The sequence below is a fragment of the Agelaius tricolor genome, unplaced genomic scaffold (assembly GCF_023055355.1).
Source record: "Agelaius tricolor isolate 1412-34295 unplaced genomic scaffold, bAgeTri1.0.p SCAF_41, whole genome shotgun sequence".
In the NCBI taxonomy this organism is placed as follows: Eukaryota; Metazoa; Chordata; class Aves; order Passeriformes; family Icteridae; genus Agelaius; species Agelaius tricolor.
In genome coordinates, this window is record NW_027269301.1 from 1,747,866 (window position 1) to 1,766,740 (window position 18,875).

General features: G+C 53.6%; 1 protein-coding gene across 1 annotated transcript in view; it reads right to left on the reverse strand.

The window, feature by feature from the left end:
* Positions 1–684: 684 nt before the first annotated feature.
* The window catches only part of GFRA2 (GDNF family receptor alpha 2), a 34,294-nt gene continuing 16,103 nt past the window's right edge, over positions 685–18,875 (reverse strand). Inside the window, exons 4-9 of the mRNA XM_071454672.1 lie at positions 15,039–15,387; positions 3,021–3,130; positions 2,806–2,946; positions 2,554–2,729; positions 1,528–1,581; positions 685–1,400 (exon numbers count right to left, since the gene is read on the reverse strand). Of these exons, the coding sequence (XP_071310773.1) occupies positions 1,272–1,400; positions 1,528–1,581; positions 2,554–2,729; positions 2,806–2,946; positions 3,021–3,130; positions 15,039–15,387 (959 nt within the window). The 3' untranslated portion in view covers positions 685–1,271. The remainder of the gene's footprint in view (positions 1,401–1,527; positions 1,582–2,553; positions 2,730–2,805; positions 2,947–3,020; positions 3,131–15,038; positions 15,388–18,875) is intronic.

The window sequence follows — 18,875 nt, forward strand, 5'->3', positions numbered from 1 at the left end:
AGCACTGCCAGGTTGCCTTGGGAGAAAAAATTTCCAAACCCCGTCAAGGGAGGGATGGGAACTCGAAACTTGAAATTCTTGCACATAAAAATTCCCAAAATACCACCAGAAAACGGGAATGTGGCAGCTCCTTGGGAATTTTTTCCTGTTTGTTGTCTCCTGCAGGAAAAAAAGGCTGGGAATTTCTGAATTCCAACCCAAATCTTGGCATTCCTGCAGCTGAAGGTTCCCATTTTCCCCCTGCCCCCAGATATGGGGATTTTTATGGAATCTTGGATTTTAGGGCTGTTTCATTCCTTGGTTTGTTCTCCTTGGTTTATTTTGGTTTTTCTTTTTTTTCCATTATAGACATCGTTAAAAAAAATAAATTTTCCAAGAATACATTTGGAAGTTGTTGCGGGAATCGGAGGAATTAAAAAAAAAAAATTTAAAAAAAGAGGGAAAATAAAGGGAAAAATGGGAATTAAAAAGCCACAGCATGGGTAAGGGTTATGTATATGGGAATATCCATATGTTATATGCATATAGGAAATAACATGGAGAGGGAAAACAGGGAATTCTGACCCTGGATGGGTCAAATTCCACTCCCAACCCAAATTCCAAATAAAAAAAAAATTAAAAAAAAAAAAAAAAGAAAATGGAACCTCTTCCCCTGGAATGATTGAAAACATCAGCACAACCTCACACGTTTCACACCAGTTTCTTTTCTCTTCCATTCGGAAACTCTCCGAGGAAAAACCCCAACCAAAATCCCCCAGAAAAACCAACGGGAAGAGCAGCAGGAGTCCCCTCCAGGCGGCTCCCGATGGCGCCTTCATCCTCCACGATGTTCCCCTGCGGAATCCTCGTTGTCCCTGGGGCCACCCCAGTGCAAAGAATCCTGAAATTCACCTTTCCCAGCGCCTTTCTCCGACTTTTTTCCCCTCCCCGGCACCGCTGGCAGCTCCAGACCCCCATTCCAGGCCCATTCCAGGGACTTTTCCCAGGAGCCGCTCGGGAAAACCAACCCAGAAAAGACCACAAAAAAATAAAAAAAAAAGAAAAAATCCCCCAAAAAAACGGGAAAAAAACGAAAAGTAGGAAGAAAACCACCAAAGTTTCCCAGCGTGGCGGAGGCTCCTCCTGCCTCTCCAGAGCTCGGCATTCCCGGGATTTGGGAGCGTTCCAGTCTCCGGCACGAGCGCGGCGGCGGTGGGCACTGGTGGGCACTGGTGGCACTGGTGGCACTGGTCCGAGCGTCCCCGTCCCACTGGCCGCTCCTTCCCGCCCCTCTATAGCCCCAGCACTGGGATCAGGATGGGAATGAGGAGCAGGATCCGGCTCTCCCGCTGCCGGCTGCTTCCCGCCTTGGGATCCATGAAAGTCTTCTGGTCCGGCATCACATCCGTGGTCAGCTGGGCCTGGCGAGGAGGGACAGGAGTGGGGTTTTAGGGAAAAGCATCCCAAAGTTGGGAGACACCTCTGGGATGGCATTCCCAAGATGTTTGCTTTGGGAGAGAATTCCCAGCCCCGGGATCGCCCAAGTACCTGGGAGTAGCACAAGCTCTGCTCCTTGGATTGGTTGGGCTTCAGGCCTTGTTCCTGGCAGGAGAAATCGGGAATGGTTAGGGAAGGAATGTGCCCCTGGAGCTGGTTTGGGATCCCGAACTTCCCTCTGGGAATCAGCTTGGAGCGGGTGATGGAGCGCAGGGAGATTTTGGAATGGCTCATCCCATCTCCACAGGGAGCCCAGGGGTTTCCGTGGGTCCTGCCTCACTGCCACTGTGACCCTGCCTGGAGTCCTGGGACATCCCCAACCACTCCCCAATCCCCTTTCCCTGCATTCCCAGCCATTCCCCAATCCCATTCCTGGGACATCCCCAACCACTCCCCAATCCCATTTCCCTGAATTCCCAGCCATTCCCCAATCCCATTCCCCACTCCCATTCCTGGGACATCCCCAGGCATTCCCCAACCCCATTTCTCTGCATCCCCAGCCATTCCCCAGTCCCATTTCCCTGCATTCCTGGAACATCCCTAGCCACTCCCCAATCCCATTTCCCTGCATTCCTGGGACATTCCCAACCATTCCCCAATCCCATTTTTTCCCCATTCCTGGAACATCCCCAATCCCATTCCCCAATCCAATTTCCCTGCATCCCTGAGACATCTCCAGCCATTCCCCAGTCCCATTTTTCTCCCATTCCCGGAACATTCCCAGCCATTCCCCAATCCCATTTCCCTCCAACTCCTTTTCCACCCATGGAACAGAACATGGATACCCAAGCCCAGCGCTTGGGCAGGACAACACAGATTTTCCATATTTCCCAAAAAACCCTGGAATTCCAGCTCCCAAACAAGGAGAAGTCGGGCTCAGGGAGCCACCTTGGCAGCTGAGGGGTAAGACGGGTGGGGAATCCCATTTCCCACCCCAAAGAGTGCCTGGATCCCTCCAAGGGATCCCATCCATCCCCGGATGACTCCAAGCAGGACATTTCCCCAATCCCACGGGATGCGGCCGGTGTCCCACAGCCCCACCAGTGCTCCCAGTTTGCGGCAGGGGCTGGGCCACACCTGGAGGGAGGTGCAGGTGCTGATGACGCTCGTGTCGTAGGCGGTGTTGCTGTCGTTGACGTCGTCCGGCAGCACCGGGCTCTTCTCCGCCTTCGGCAGCGCCGTCACGGCGGGATTGGGAATTTTGGGAGCCAGGTTCACGTCGGTGCCGTTCCCAAAAGCTTGGATGGCGTTTCCTGGCGGCGGGAGAGATTTAGGAAGGATGGGAATGACAGGACAAGGGAAAAGGGGCGGGGCGGGGAAGCGCCTTACGGAGACAGGGATTTTCCGTGAAATCCCGCAGGAATTTTTCGCACTCCTCCTCCATATTCCCGCTGCCTTTGCAGGAGCACCAGGGCGAGATGGTGATGCTGGTGGTGCTGGCGTCCACGTAGTTGGGGGTGATGTCAAAGCCTGGTGAGGAGGAGGGAATGGAGATGAAATCCCAGTGGGAAAAGCCATTCCCGATCCCGACTCCCGGCACTCACCGATGAGCCCTGCGTAGGAGCCCAGGCACGCCTGGAAGTTGTCCCCAGGACAGTTGGTCAGGGACTGGAAGGTGGCCTGGCAGTTGGTGTGGAAATCGGCCAGCCGGGATCTGCAGAGGAGGAAAAGTGGGGAAACAATGGGATTTTAGCGCCAATTCCATCCCAGAGTGATCCCGCGGCCAGCGGGAATTTTTGAACGGAATAAAAGTGCCCTGTTCCCGACATCCCCACACAGTGGCTGTGGAATTCCAGGGCAATTCAGGCTCTCCAGCTGGGTTATCCAAGCGCTCCCAAGAGGAGACAGGATCCTGGGAATGGCCGTGCTCATCCACGGCTCAGATCCCAATGAACAGAACAGCAAAAACACAAGAGGAATGTCCTCGGAAAGGGATGGAATTGGGGTGGTCTGCGGGGCTGCTCCATGGTGGGGATGGGAGGATGGGGAAGGAGGAAGAGCTCAGGATGAATCAGGAATTCCAGGGAAAACCAGGATTCTGCAGTTCTGCCGTGGTGAGTGAGGCAAGGAGGAAACTTTCTCCCTCTCCTTCTTCCTGGAAATAAAACTCCCCCAACCATCCTCGGGAAGGGATGGAATTGGGGAGGTTTGAGGGGCTGCTCCACGATGGGGATGGGAGGATGGGGAAGGAGGAAGAGCTCAGGAAGAAGCAGGAATTCCAGGGAAAACCAGGATTCTGAAGCACTGCAATGATGTGTGAGGTGAGGAGAAAACTTTCTCCCCCTCCTTCTTCCTGGATATCAAACTCCCCCACCAGGAGCGTTGTTTCCATGTTTATTTTCCTTCCTTGTGACTCAGCCCATGGAAAACTCCCCACAGAGCAGAGAGGCTCCATCCCACTCCCATTCCCGGGGCAGATCCTCAACTCCTGGAAGAGAGGAGGGAAAAAGGGAATTTTCCTTGCACAAAGCCCAGGAAAGCTTTTCCAGCATTTTTATTTTTTGGGGACGCTCCACCCTCCCTGCAGCCAAACCTCAGCACCAGGGTGGGAATGGCAGAAATCCAAAAACCTGCTCCTTCCCCCAGCTTCTCCGCGGGAGAGGAATAAAACTTTCCGACAGCATTTCCCTCTCTTCCCAAATCCGAGGCGAAGGGACGTCAATTCCCTGCAGGAAGCGCGGCGAGTTCAGCGCGGAGCGCCAGGAAAATTTGTCACCGCTGCTCCCCGGGGCTCCGCTCCCGGCCTGGAGCATCCTCCGAGGCAAATGTTATTCCTTTCATAACCCATGAGGATGCAGCTGGGAAATCCTTCAGGAATATCCAAGCCAGATGTCACTCTTCCCATTGGACACGGCGACTTCGGAAGACGCCGGATGGGATTCGCTGCCAGGAATAAAAGCTCAGCCCCAGCCTGGCGGGTTTTGGCTTTCAAGGGCTCCAAAGGAATGAAAAAAAAAAGGGAAAGGAGAAGGAGCCAAGTCCATTTTAGCGGGAACAAGGAGGGATTGGTGCCAAGTCGCTGCTGGCAGCTGGAGGAGGCAGGTGGGGATGGCTTGGAAAAGTTGGGAAGAGCTGGGCTGGCTCTGGATGAGGGATGGAGGAGGATTTTCCTAAGAGTTGCCTCCCCCCACCAAAAAAAACCCCAAAGGAGTGGAAGAAAAGGGATTTTAAACATTAATTCTGGATACACCCTCGGATCTGCCATCCCAAACCCGCTCCAAGGATGGATTCCCAAGCAGGGGCTTCCAAACTGCTCCTCTTGGATTCCTGAAGGAAAAATGCCAGGAAAGGCAGCCCCAGGATCCTGGGGTTGAGCAGGCCCTGCTCCCAAATCCAGGCACTTCCCAAGCACCTGGATCCCCGGATCCCCTTAAACATCCTGCATTTAAGGGGCTTTTTCATTCCATACCTTTAAATCCCAGTGCATAAATCCCAAATTTTGGGGGTTCTGTGCACCTGTACATTTATCCCAAGTGCTTGAATCCCAAATTTAAGGGACTCTGTGGGTTCCTACACAAACACCTGGTGCAGATATCCCAAATTTAGGGGACATTTTGTACCTCTACTTTTATCCCAGGTGCATAAATCCCAAATTTAGGGGATTTTTTTGGTACCTGTGCATTTATCCCAGGTACATAAATCCCAAATCTAGGGGATTTTTATTTCTGTGCTCCCACCCCCAGCACACACAATCCCAAATTTAGGGGACATTTTGTGCCTGTACTTTCATCCCAGGTGCATAAATCCCAAATTTAGGGGATTTTTAGTACCTGTGCATTTATCCCAGGTGCATAAATCCCAAATTTAGGGGATTTTTATTTCTGTCCTCCCGCCCCCAGCGCACATAATCCCAAATTTAGAGGATTTCAATCATCCCTACAGAGCCCACCTGCCTCCAGCTCCTCTCCCATTCCCTGTTTTTCTGCAGGAATCCAGCACCACCAGAACCCCACTGGCTTTGACATTAAAATTTACCAAACACGGAGGTTTTAGGATGGGTTTGGGGGGTTTTTTTAGTGATTTTTTTAAAGCTCTTAATTGAGTGTTAAATACTCCCATCCCCCCCAGCCGCAGCGATAACTCAGCACACATCAAACCCAACAGCATCCTGCTCCTGAATATTTCATGGGAAAGACACCGGGATTCCTCCAGAAGTGGATTTGATTTTTTTTTTTTTTTTTTAACAGGCAATTTATGGGGACTGAGGGAATTTAAAATAAAAAAAAAGAGCTTGGAAAAAAATCTGCTCCCCCTCTCCTGCCCAGCTGGGGATGTTCAGGAAGCTGCGACAACACGGAAAAAACTCGGCGAGACACGAAAATCCCGCTGGGCATCGCCCTCCCAACATTCCCATCCTGCTGGAGAGGGATTCCTTTGAAGCTGGGAGATGCTGAGATGAAAAAAAAAAAAAAAAAAATTCCCCTCGAAACGCTCCCAGGTAAATTCAAAGAGTCCCTGGGAGGGGGAGCGGCTGAAGGAAAGAGGGAAGCTGGAATATAAAAGTCGGCTTTTGTGGATGACCCGCTGCCAAATCGAGCGAGGAGTTCACAGGGGAGGGGAAAGAAAGATCAATGGATGGATTTGTTTTATCCAGGAGGAGTCGTCTGGGGAGAGGAGTCACCTGTTCTGGGCCGAGCCGCGGGAGGCTGGAGGGAAAAAGGGAAATTTTTGTTGCAGTTCTGAGGCTCTCGGCCTGAATTCCAGAGGAATTTCCGTGTGGAAAGGGGGTCAAGGCTTGGGAAGGGGCTGCCCGTGGGAGGTTTGGAGTCTCCGTGGCTGGAGGTGTCCAGGGAACACCTGGAGGTGCCCAAGGAACCCTTGGAGGTGTCCAGGGAATGCCTGGAGGTGTCCAGGGAACCCTTGGAGGTGTCCAAGGAACCCTTGGAGGTGTCCAGAGATGACCTGGAGGTGTCCAGGGAATGCCTGGAGGTGTTCAAGGATGGCCTGGAGATGCTTAAGGAACCCCCAGACAAGTCCACGAATGTCTGGAGGTGCACAAGGAACCCCTGGAGTTGTCCAGGGAATGTCTGGAGATGTCCAGGGAACCCCTGGAGGTATCCAAGGAATGCCTTGAGTTGCCCAAGGAACTCCTGGAAGTGTCCAGGGATGGCCTGGAGGTGCCCAAGGAACCCCTTGAGATACCCAAGGATGACCTGGAGGTATCCAAAGAACAGCTGGAGGTGGCCAAGGAACCCCTTGAGGTGTCCAGGGAATGCCAGGAGGTGCCCAAGGAACCCCCGGAGGTGTCCAAGGAACCTCTTGGAGGTGCCCAAGGAACCCCTTGGAGGTGCCCAAGGAACTCCGGGAGGTGTCCAAGGAACACCTTGAGATACCTAAGGAACCCCTTGAGGTGCCCAAGGATGAGCAGGAGATGCCCAGGGAACCCTTGGAGATGCCCAAGGAAGCCCTGGAGATGCCCAAGGAAGCCCTGGAGGTGCCCAGGAAAGCCCAGGAGGTGCCCACAGAGCACCAGGAGGTGCCCCTCAGAGCTCTGGGCTGGGGACAAAGGGGGTTCCAAAGGTTGGACTCTGCTCCTGGAGGACTTTCCCAGCCTCTGCAATCCCTTGCTCAGGGCTGTGGACACGGTAGGAAAACCCCAAACCCACAACAAACCCGGGGAGAAACTCCCAAAGCAGAGGAAACCCAGCAAGAGGCAAAACAGCGCAGAACCTCACAGCCGGCAGTTCCTAATTAACAATTTTGTTCTCCACGCGTGTTTCGGGCCGCCAAATTTCGATCCGGCGCTGAGATCAGTGACTCAAAGGCCTTTTTTGGGTGGATTTTCTTCCATCCCCGAGCCCTGAAGCTCCCGGGGAAGGGGAGGACGGAGCGCGGGCGCCGTTTGATTTTAATTGCGGGCCTGTTCTGTCCCATTGAGCCGCTAACTGAGCCCAACAGGAGATTGTGTTTACACAAGCAAAGCCCGGCTCAAGACAGACTCGCTGTCACGTTAAGTCAATACTTGGGAAGCCTCTCGAGTTAATTATTCAGCGGGAATTGACTGATTCTCGTGGTGAGAGCCCCGGCGAGCCCGCAGGGAGCCGAGCCCTCCCCAGCCTCTTCCTCCTCATGCGGGGGAACCCCCCCCAGTGCTGCCCCTCTGCCAGATTTGGGCGTTTTCACGGATTTTCACAGATTTCTCCAAGCTCTCCCAGTTCCTGTTAAATCCAGGGGAAATCTTTGCCTCTGTTCCTCCTTCTTTCCCTGCTCCTTCCTTCCTTGCTCCTTCTTTTCTTCTTCCCCAGCCTGCTCCTGATGTGAGAGACCCCCTGGTGCTGCACCTTGGCTTTCCAAACCCACCAGATTTGGGGATTTTCACAGATTTCCCGCTCACAAAATCGGGTTTGGAGAATTCTCCACGTCCTGTCCCTCGGAACCCAAGCTCTCCCAGCTCCCATTAAATCCTGGAGCAATTTTTCCCTCTTCCATCTTCTTTCCCTGCTCCTCCTCCTCTTCTTCTCCAGCCACCTCCTCATGTAAGGGACCCCCTTGCTGCTGCCCCTCCACTTCAAAACCCACCAGATTTGGGGGTTTTCACACATTTCCCAATTTTGGAGACTTCTCCACATCCTGTCCCTCGGAACCCGAGCTCTCCCAGCTCCCATTAAATCCTGGAGCAATTTTTCCCTGCTCCTTCTTCTCCTCTTCTTCCCCCACCACCTCCTCACGTGGGATGGACCCCTGGGTGCTGCCCCTCTGCTTCGAAATCCACCAGATTTGGGGATTTTCACTGATTTTCACTGATTTCTCCAAGCTTTCCCAGCTCCTGTTAAATCCAGGAGAAATTTTTCTCTTCTCCTCTTCTTCCCCAGCTGCCTCCACAAGTGAGGGACCTCCCCCCAGTGTTGCCCCTTGGCTTTCCAAATCCACCAGATTTGGGGATTTTCACTCATTTCTCAGGTTTGGAGGCTCCTCCACTCCCCTCCAAACCCCTGAGCTCTCCCAGCTCCCATTAAATCCTGGAGCAATTTTTCCCTGCTCCTTCTCCTCTTCTTCCCCCACCACCACCTCACGTGTGAGGGACCCCTGGGTGCTGCCCCACTGCTTCAAAATCCACCAGATTTGGGGATTTTCTCTGATTTCTCAGGTTTGGAGGCTCCTCCACTCCCCTCCAAACCTGAGCTCTCCCAGCTCCCATTAAATCCTGGAGCAATTTTTCCCTGTTCCATCTTCTTTCCCTGCTCCTCCTCCTCATGTAAGGGACCCCCTTGCTGCAGCCCCTCCACTTCAAAACCCACCAGATTTGGGGGTTTTCACACATTTCCCAATTTTTGGGGGCTCCTCCACGTCCTGTCCCTCAGCGCCCGAGCTCTCCCAGCTCCCATTAAATCCTGGAGCAATTTTTCCCTGCTCCTTCTTCTCCCCTTCTTCCCCCACCACCTCCTCACGTGTGAGGAACCCCTGGGTGCTGCCCCTCTGCTTCGAAATCCACCAGATTTGGGGATTTTCCCCTATTTTCACAGATTTCTCCAAGCTCTCCCAGCTTGGAGAAATCTGTGAAATCCAGGAGAAATTTTGTTAAATCCAGAATTCTGTTAAATCCAGGAGAAATTTTTCTCTTCTCCTCTTCTTCCCCAGCTGCCTCCACAAGTGAGGGACCTCCCCCCAGTGTTGCCCCTTGGCTTTCCAAATCCACCAGATTTGGGGATTTTCTCTGATTTCTCAGGTTTGGAGGCTCCTCCACTCCCCTCCAAACCCCTGAGCTCTCCCAGCTCCCATTAAATCCTGGAGCAATTTTTCCCTGTTCCATCTTCTTTCCCTGCTCCTCCTCCTCATGTAAGGGACCCCCTTGCTGCAGCCCCTCCACTTCAAAACCCACCAGATTTGGGGGTTTTCACACATTTCCCGATCTTTGGAGGCTCCTCCACGTCCCATCCCTCAGCACCCGAGCTCTCCCAGCTCCCATTAAATCCCAGAGCAATTTTTTTCCCCTGCTCCTTCTTCTTCCCAGACAGGCTCTCATTACAGGGAGTAATGAGGAGCTGAGCTGCTGTTTATCAAGGGAACATCCATTACGGGCGGCGTCCGTCTGCGCCCGGAGCCGCCGCGTTCCCTTCCCATGTTTGGTGCTCCATCAATCCCCAGCCAGCCTGGATCCCCTCGCCCTCCTTCCCCGGCCCAAACCTGGCCAAAATGCTTGGTGCACAAATGTCCCAAGAGGGGGAGCATCCCTGTGCACCTTGGGTTTAAATACACCAAAAAAAGTGGGGGTAAAATAAAAAGAAAAATCTGAGAAATGACTCAACGTGCCCAGTTTGGAGGCTTCAACCCCAGCCAAAATCCTCTTCACAAACATATCCTGTGAGAGGGAGCATGACTGATAGCCCTGGGTTTAAACACACCAAAAACAGAGATAAAAATCTGAGAAATGACCCAACATCCCCAGTTTGGATGCTCCAACCCCAGCCAAAATCCTCTTCACACAAATATCCTATAAGAGAGAGCATCCCTCACCCCCTTGGATTTAAATACACCAAAAACTGGAATAAAAAAATCCTGGAGATGACTCAACATCCCCAGTTTGGATGCTGAGGAGCTCCAGCCCAACCTTGGCCAAATTCTCTTCACACAAATGTCCCAAGAGGGGGAACAAAATGTCCCAAGAGGGGGAACATCCCTGACCCCTCTGGATTTAAACACAACAAAAACTTAAAACTAAAAACAGGGAAATGATGCAACATCCCCACTTTGGATGCTGCAACCCCAATCAAAATCATTGACACACAAATATCCTGTGAGAGGGAGCATCCCTCACCCCCCTGGATTTAAACACAACAAAAACAGGGATAAAAAAAATCCAGGAAATGACCCAACATCCCCACTTTGGATGCTCCAATCCCAGCCAAAATCCTCTTCACACAAATATCCTGTAAGAGGGAGCATCCCTGATACCCCTTGGTTCAAACACACCAAAAACTGGAATAAAAAAGACAGGAAATGTCCCAATATCCCCACCTTGGCCAAAATCCTTTGCACACAAATATCCCGAGAGGGGGAGCATCCCTGACCCCCTCGGATTTAAACACACCAAAAAAGTGGGACAAAAAAAAAAATCAGTTAAATGACCCACCCCAGCCAAAATCCTCTTCACACAAATATCCTGTAAGAGGGAGCATCCCTCGACCCCTTGGATTTGAACACAGCAAAAACTGGGATAAAAATCCTGGAAATGTCCCAACATCCCCACTTTGGATGCTGAGGAACTCCAGCCCAACCTTGGCCAAAATCTCTTCACACAAATATTGCAAGAGGGGGAACATCCCTGACCCCCCTGGATTTAAACACAACAAAAACAGGGATAAAAAAAATCCAGGAAATGACCCAACATCCCCACTTTGGATGCTCCAATCCCAGCCAAAATCCTCTTCACACAAATATCCTGTAAGAGGGAGCATCCCTCATCCCCTTGGATTTCAACACACCAAAAACTGTGATAAAAATCCTGGAAATGGCCCAACATCCCCAGTTTGGATGCTGAGCAGCTCCAGCCAGTGGAGGCTGGGAATTTCTCCGGCACCGGCACCACTGGAGCGTGTAAGAGCAGATTATTTGTGCTCCCGACTTGCTGATGCAAGATGAAAAATCCAGCGAGCTGCAGCTGCTGAAATCAGCTCTTTTCTCCCCTTGCCTTCCCTTTCCCCTTCGCTGAGGTTTGTGCTTCGCCAAAGGTTTTTGTATTCCGGGAGCTAAAACCTGTCCCTTGCAATCAGCCACAAAAACTCCGGGACTTTGTCAGCTCCTGTGAGCTGGGAAAGATGGGAAAAAGATGGGGGGAAAAAGATGGGGGGAAAGAAAGATGGTGGGGAAAAAGGTGACGGGGGAAAAGGTGACAGGGGAAAAGGCGACGGGGGAAAAAATGGGGGGAAAGATGGGGGGAAAGATGGGGGGGAAAGATGGGGGGGAAAGATGGGGGGGAAAGATGGGGGGGAAAGATGATGGGGGAAAAGGTGATGGGGGAAAAGGGGATGGGGGAAAAGGGGATGGGGGAAAAGGGGATGGGGGAAAAGGGGATGGGGGAAAAGGGGATGGGGGAAAAGGTGGGAAAGATGGGCGAAAAGGTGGGGAAAAGGTGGGCGAAAAATGGGGGGAAAGATGGGGAAGGTGATGGGGGAAAAGAGTGATGGGGGAAAGCTTCCCAAGCTGGGAAAAGCTGGGAAAAGCATCCCGGAGCTGCACAAATCCCAGCTCAGTTGTTCACAGAGTCCTGGGGCAGCTCCCTTGGGATTTGAGGCCGGGTCAAGGCCACTGGAATAGATTTGTATGGAGGAAACAAACTGGGATTTCAGCCCAGGACAAACCAGACCCTGCACTCCAAAGATCCTGTCCCCTCACCCAGATCTGAGGCCCTGAGGGGACACAAGGAGGGACATCCCGGACCCTCTGTGCCTTCAGAAGGACAACAGGGAAGGGTTAAACCCCTCCTGCATCCAGAACATTCCACATGCAGAGCCATTCCCGGCAGGATGGAGCAGCTGGTGGCTTCCCTGTGACCTCTGTGACCGAGGGGACAGGGCTGGTGTCCAACCCCAGCAGCCCCACACAGCTGGGAAAGAGCAAAGAGAGGCAGGAAAAGCTCTGGAAGGGCTGTTTTCCATGCTGGAATATTAATTTTCCCTCTCCTCCAATTATTCTGCTCTTTTTTCGGTGTGGAATTCTTGCCCTACAGGAGCAGCAGCCCCTGGATCAACCTCCATGCAGGAAAAATCCCTCTGGAAAATCCTATCCCACCAGAAAGGGTTTTCCCTCATTAGGCTTTCAGCCAGGAGGGTCAATTAATTACCCTGGCAGGTTAATTGCTCTGGCAGGAGAATTATCTCATCTCCTGTTGCCTCCAGCTCTGGGAGCACTTGGGATCTGCTCTGGCTCCAGAGACTCACCAGACCCCTGTCGGATCGGGATGAGCATCGGGCTGGGATGTCGGATCAAGAAACTCATGGAAAATGGGAAATCCCATGGCCCGGCCTTGTTCTCCAGGATCAGGAGCAGTTTTGGCTGGATAAACTCATGGAAAATGGGAAACCCCATGGAACTGCCTTATCCTCTGGGATCAGGGGACATGGGGGAGTTTTGGATGGATAAACTTGTGGACAATTGGAAGTCCCACAGCCCTGCCTTGTCCTCCAGGATCAGGAGTTGTTTTGGATGGATAAACTCTTGGATAATTGGAAACCCCCTGGCCCTGCCTTGTCCTCCAGGAGCAGGAAGAGTTTTGGGTAGATAAACTCAGGAGGAGTTTTGGATGTATAAACTCGTGGACAATTGGAAACCCCCTGGCCCTGCCTTGTCCTCCAGGATCAGGAGTTGTTTTGGCTGGATAAACTCATGGAAAATGGGAAACCCCATGGCCCTGCCTTCCTTGTCCTCTGTGATCAGGGGACATGGAGGAGTTTTGGACGGATTAATCCCTGGATAATGGGAAATCCCATGGCCCTGCCTTGTCCTCCAGGATCAGGAGGAGTTTTGGGTGGGTGAACTCGTGGAAAATTGGAAATCTCATGGCCCCACCTTGTCCTCCAGGATGGGGAGGAGTTTTGGATGGATAAATTCCTGGATGATTGGAAGTCCCTTGGCACAGCCCAGCCCTGCCTTGTCCTCCAGGACTGGGAGGAGTTTGGCTGGATAAACTCATGGAAAATGGGAAATCCCATGGCCCTGCCTTGCTCCCCAGGGTGAGGGCACACAGGGGTTTCGTGTCCCATTCCCAGCTGGAGATGCCGGAGGGGAGTGGATGGGATGGGATTTTCTCCTGAAAACCCAGATCCAAGGAATGCATCCCTGCCCCATCCCAAGGAAAAAAATCCCCGAGGTTCCAGCAAAACTCTACAGCAAAACCAACACAAATAAACCCCAGATCTGGGCATTTTCCAGAGCAAGAGCCCCCATCCCGGCTCTCCCACGCTTCTCCCAAAAAACCACATTTCCACCTTGGAGCAAACAAACCCTCCCAGCGGCTGCTGCCCCTTCCCCCTTTCCCCCTTTCCCTCCTGGTGTGGGGATTCCATTCCATGCAGGAATTAAAGCTCTGCAGCCCCCCCAGCTCTCCCAGCCCCGTTATCCCTCTCGGAGCGCGGATCCGTCGGCAGCATCCGCCTCGGAGCGCGCTGATGGAGAGGAGCTGCCATTCCCGGGTATCTTTTATTCATGGCCACCAGCTCCTTGGATTACTTTTTGATAAAAAGCCACATTCCCACATTTCAAACATCTCCGCTCGCAGCCTGGGGAAGGCCCGGAGCTCGCATTTATTTCCCTGCTGAGCGCTGGGAAGCTCCATCACCTTGACGGGAGAAGATCCCGCTCCTGGCGGGAGCCATCGGGAAGCGGACCCGGCTCCCGAGGGGGACAGGAGGGGTCGTGCCCGGTGACAAACGGGTGACAGAAGGAGCAGGAGCCTCGGTGCCCAGCTCTGCGCTGCCAAGGGGGAAACAGCGGGAATTCGGCAGCCGGGGGAGGTTTTGGGGGATACAGTTCCATCCCTGGGGTCTGTCCCCTGGGTGTCCCCAGGGCATTGTCCCAGTGCCACTTCCAGAGCCAGACAGGGGGGAAAACAGAGCCCGGGAGGTGACACTGATACTGGGGGTGACACCAATGCCAGGAGGGTGACACTGATGCCGGGAGATGACGCCAATGCCAGGGCAGTGACACTGATACTGGGGGTGGCACTGATGCCAGGGGGTGGCACCAGTATTGGGGGTGACACTGATGCTGGGAGGATGATGCCAATGCCAGGGCAGTGACACTGATGGTGGGGAGTGGCACCAATGTGACATTGATGCTGGGAGGGTGCCAGGAGAAACCCCCAGAGTGCCCAGGTGGCACCAGTGGCAGGGGGTGACACTGATGGCCAGGTGGTGACACCAATGCCAGGAGGGTGACACTGATGACTGGAAAGATGACACCAGTGCTAGAAAGGTGACACCGATGCCAGGGAGGTGACACTGATGGCTGGAAAGATGACACCAATGCCAGGAGGATGACACTGATGGCCAGGGGGTGACACCAATGCCAGGAAGGTGCCACCAGTGCCAGGAGGGTGACACCGATGGCTGGGTAGTGACACTAATGCCAGGAGAGTGACACTGATGGCCGGGGGCTGACACTGATGACCGGGAAGGTGACACCAATGCTAGGGAGGTGACACCAATGCCAGGGGGTGACACTGATGCCAGGAGGGTGACACTGATGACCAGGGCAATGACACCAATGCCAGAAGGGTGACACCAATGCTAAGAGGGTGACACCAATGCCAGGAAGGTGACACTGATGACCAGGGCTATGACACCAATTCCAGGAGGGTGACACTGGTGGCTGGGTGGTGACACCAATGCTAGGGAGGTGACACCAATGCCAAGGGGTGACACTGATTACTGGAGGCTGACACCAGTGCCAGGGGGGTGACACTGATGGCTGGGCGGTGACACCAGTCCCAGGGAGGTGACACTGATGACCAGGCAATGACACCAACGCCAAGGAGGTGACACTGATGGCTGGGTGGTGACACCAACCCCAGGGAGGTGACACCACACCCGTCCCACACCCCAAGACCCCCGTGGCGCGCCCTTTACCTGCACAGGTGATCCGCCCGGCAGGCGCCGCGCAGGTCCAGGCAGTTGGGCTTCTCCTTGTCCTCGTAGGAGCAGGAGGGCACGATGGTCTGGCGGCGGCGCTCGGCGCACGCCGGGTCCTTGCAGGAGCAGAAGAGCAGGCGGAAGGTGAACTCGCCGGGCACGCGGTCGAAGAACTGGCGCAGGGCCTTGTGGCACTTGCGGCGGTTGCAGGGCTCGGTGGCCGACAGCTCCCGGCTGCAGGTGGAGATGTAGCCCGAGCGCAGGCGCTTGCAGTTGTCGTTGAGGTTGCAGGCCTTGGCCGCGTCCAGGCAGTGGTTGCTCTTGGAGGTGGTGGCCGGGTCCATTCCTGCCCAGGGAAGAGGATACTTGGGGTCAGGGAGGTGGGGAGGGACGGATGGATGGATGGATGGAGGGATGGATGGATGGATGGATGGATGGATGGATGGATGGATGGCGTAAAGCTGGGGAGGTGGAGTGTGGGAAGGTGGGATTGAGGAGGGGGAATTGGCCTTGACCCCAGGAGATGCCCTCAAGGCTGGGGAGATGCCCTCAAAAACAGCCTTAAACTGGGCTTGGGAGATGCCCTCAAAGCTGGGGAAATGTCCTCAAAAATGCCCTTAAGCTTGGATTGGGAGATGCCCTCAAAGCTGTGGAAATGTCCTCAAAAACATCCTTAAACTGGGCTTGGGAGATGCTCTCAAAGCTGGGGAAATGTCCTCAAAAATGCCCTTAAGCTTGGATTGGGAGATGCTCTCAAAGCTGTGGAGATGCCCTCAAAAACAGCCTTAAACTGGGCTTGGGAGATGCTCTCAAAGCTGGGGAGATGCCCTCAAACCTGAGATGAGAAATATCGCTGAGCCTGGCATGAGGAGAATTTCTCAAAACTGAGGAGATGTCCTCAAATCTGGGATGAAGAAATGCTGTTGACCTGGGATGGGGAGGAACCTTCAAAGCTGGAGAGATGTCTTCAAAACCTGGGGCAGGGAAAAGCCCTCAGACCCAGGGAGATGGCCTCAAAACCTGGGAGACGCCCTCAAACCTGGGGTGATGCCCTCAAAACCCTGGGGAGATGTTCTCAAACCCTGAGGAGATGCCCTCAAAACCCAGGAAGATGCCCTCAAAACCCAGGATGAAGAAACAGCATTGACCTGGGATGGGGAGGAAGCTTCAAAGCTGAAGAGATGTCCTCAAAACTGGGGCAGGGAAAAGCCCTCAAACGTGGGGAGATCCTCAAAACCACAGAGGTGCCCTCAAACCCAGGGAGAGGCCCTCAAACCCTGAGGAGATGCCCTCAAACACGGGGAGATGGCCTCAAACACGGGGAGATGGCCTCAAACACGGGGAGATGGCCTCAAACCCTGAAGAGATGCCCTCAAACCATGAGGAGATGGCCTCAAAACCCGGGGAGACACCCTCAAAACTGCAGAGATGCCCTCAAACCCCGGGAGATGCCCTCAAAACCCAGAGAGATGCCCTCAAACCATAGGGAGATGCCCTCAAAACCCAGAGAGATGCCCTGAAACCATAGGGAGATGGCCTCAAACCATGAGGAGATGCCCTCAAAAGCAGGATGGGGGAAGTCCCTCAACCTGGGGAAGATGTGCCAGGCGTCGTGTCACCCCCGTGGCATTGGTGTCACCTCCCAGCATCTCCACCCCATCCCATCCCTGGGCTGACCCCATCCCACTCCAGGCACAATCTGGGGGATCAACACCCCCCAAACCGGGGCCCTCTGGGCAGAATCCAGGCCGTGAATTTGCAACGTTTCTGTCCTATCGTCAATTCTTCAAAGAATGGTTATTAATTATTAATTAATTAATGATTATTCAACTCCAAAAGTGGAATAATCAACCCAGCTCCAGTGTGGCTCCCACAGCCCCTCCTGGGGCTCCCCAAAAGTGGGACAGCTCCGGATAGGGAGGAAAGGGACGAGAGGATCAATCCCGTATCTATCTGGGAATCCCATCCTGGGAATCCCATCCTGCATCCAGCCTGGGAATGCCATCCCATGTCCATCCCGGGAATCCCATCCAAAATCCATCCTGGGAACAGCACCCTGAATCCATCCTGGGAATCCCATCCTGGGAATCCCATCCAGAACCCATCCTAGGAATCCTATCCAGAATCCATCCTGGGAATGCCACCCTGAATCCATCCCAGGAATCCCATCCTGGGAATCCCATCCTGCATCCAACCTGGGAATGCCATCCAAAATCCATCCTGGGAACGGCACCCTGAATCCATCCTGGGAATCCCATCCTGGGAATCCCATCTAGAACCCATCCTAGGAATCCTATTCAGAATCCATCCTGGGAATCTCATCCTGGGAATGCCACCCTGAATCCATCCTGGCAATCCCATCCTTCATCCATCCTGGGAATGCCACTCTGAATCCATCCTGGAATCCCATCCCAGGAATCCCCTCCCATATCCATCCCAGGAATCCCATCCTGGGAATCTCAACCTGCACCCATCCTAGGAATCCGATCCCAAATCCATCCTGAGAGTCCCATCCTAGGAATCCCATCCCGCCTCCATCCTGGGAATCTATCCCATCCCACATCCTTCCTAGGAATCCCATCCTGAATCCATCCTGAGAGTTCCACCCCAGGAATCCCATCCTGCAAATCCCATCCCACAAATCCCATCCCTCAGGAGAGGACGGATGAGGCCAAGCCCCAGCTTGGGAACAAATGCTGAATTTTCCTTTTTTTTTTTTTTTGTGCTGGGAATGATGGATCACCCTCCACAGCCCAGGTGCTGCTTCTGAATTCTCCTCATCCCTCATTCCCTTCCCTCCACATCCCAGCCAAATCCATGGATTCTCCTCCATCGCCTCCCAGCTTCTGCTGGCACCAAGGAAAGCTCCTAATTGGCCTAATTGGAGGGTGCTGCTAATTAACAGGGCAGGGGATGGACACATCAAGGGGGAAAACGGGATTGGAGAGGTGGGGAAAAGGAGGATTTAGGTGGGGAAAAGGTGGATTTATTTGGGGAAATGGTGGATTTAGGTGGGAAAAAAGGGATTGAAGAGGTGGGGAAAAGGTGGATTTAGGTGGGAAAAGGGGATTGAAGACGCGGGGGAAAAGTGGATTTAGGTGGGAAAAGGGGATTGAAGAGGTGGGGAAAGGGGGATTGAAGAGGAGGGGAAAAGAAGGATTTAGGTGGGGAAAAGGTGGATTTGGGTGGGGAAAAGGTGGATTTGGGTGGGGAAAAAGGAATTGAAGAGGTGGGGGAAAAGGGGATTTTAGATGGGAAAAAGGGGATTGAAGAGGAGGGGAAAAGGAGGATTAAGGTGGGGAAAAGGGGGATTGAAGAGGTGGGGAAAAAAAGGGGGATTGAAGAGGTTGGGAAAAAAAGGGGGATTGAAGAGGTGGGAAAAAGAGGATTTAGGTGGGGAAAAGGGGATTGGAGAGGTGGGAAAAGGGAATTCAAGCAGTGAGGAAAAGGGGATTGAAGCAGTGAGGAAAAGGGGATTGAAGAGGTGGGAAAAGGAGCATTTAAAAGACGGGGGACAGCAGGGTCTCTCCACTCCCCTGGTTTTGGGGGATGCATGGAGCCCTGGAGGGGCGAGCGGCGGATTCCCGGCACGAGGCCGGGTGTCGGGGATCCGTGGGAAGCGGCAGCCGATTGTCTCCTCCTCGGGAGCTTCGCTCCTGCCCTGCCCGAGACCTGCGGGGACCCGGCTGCATCTTAATGGAGCCGCGGCTTTGGAAGCGCCGCGCTCCTGTGGGGGAGCTCATTAATAAAGCACGAGCATGAAAATTTCATGAGCAGAGACGGAAGCGGGGCCCGAGGAGCTGGGGACGGGGGCTGGGGCCACCAGCTGTCCCC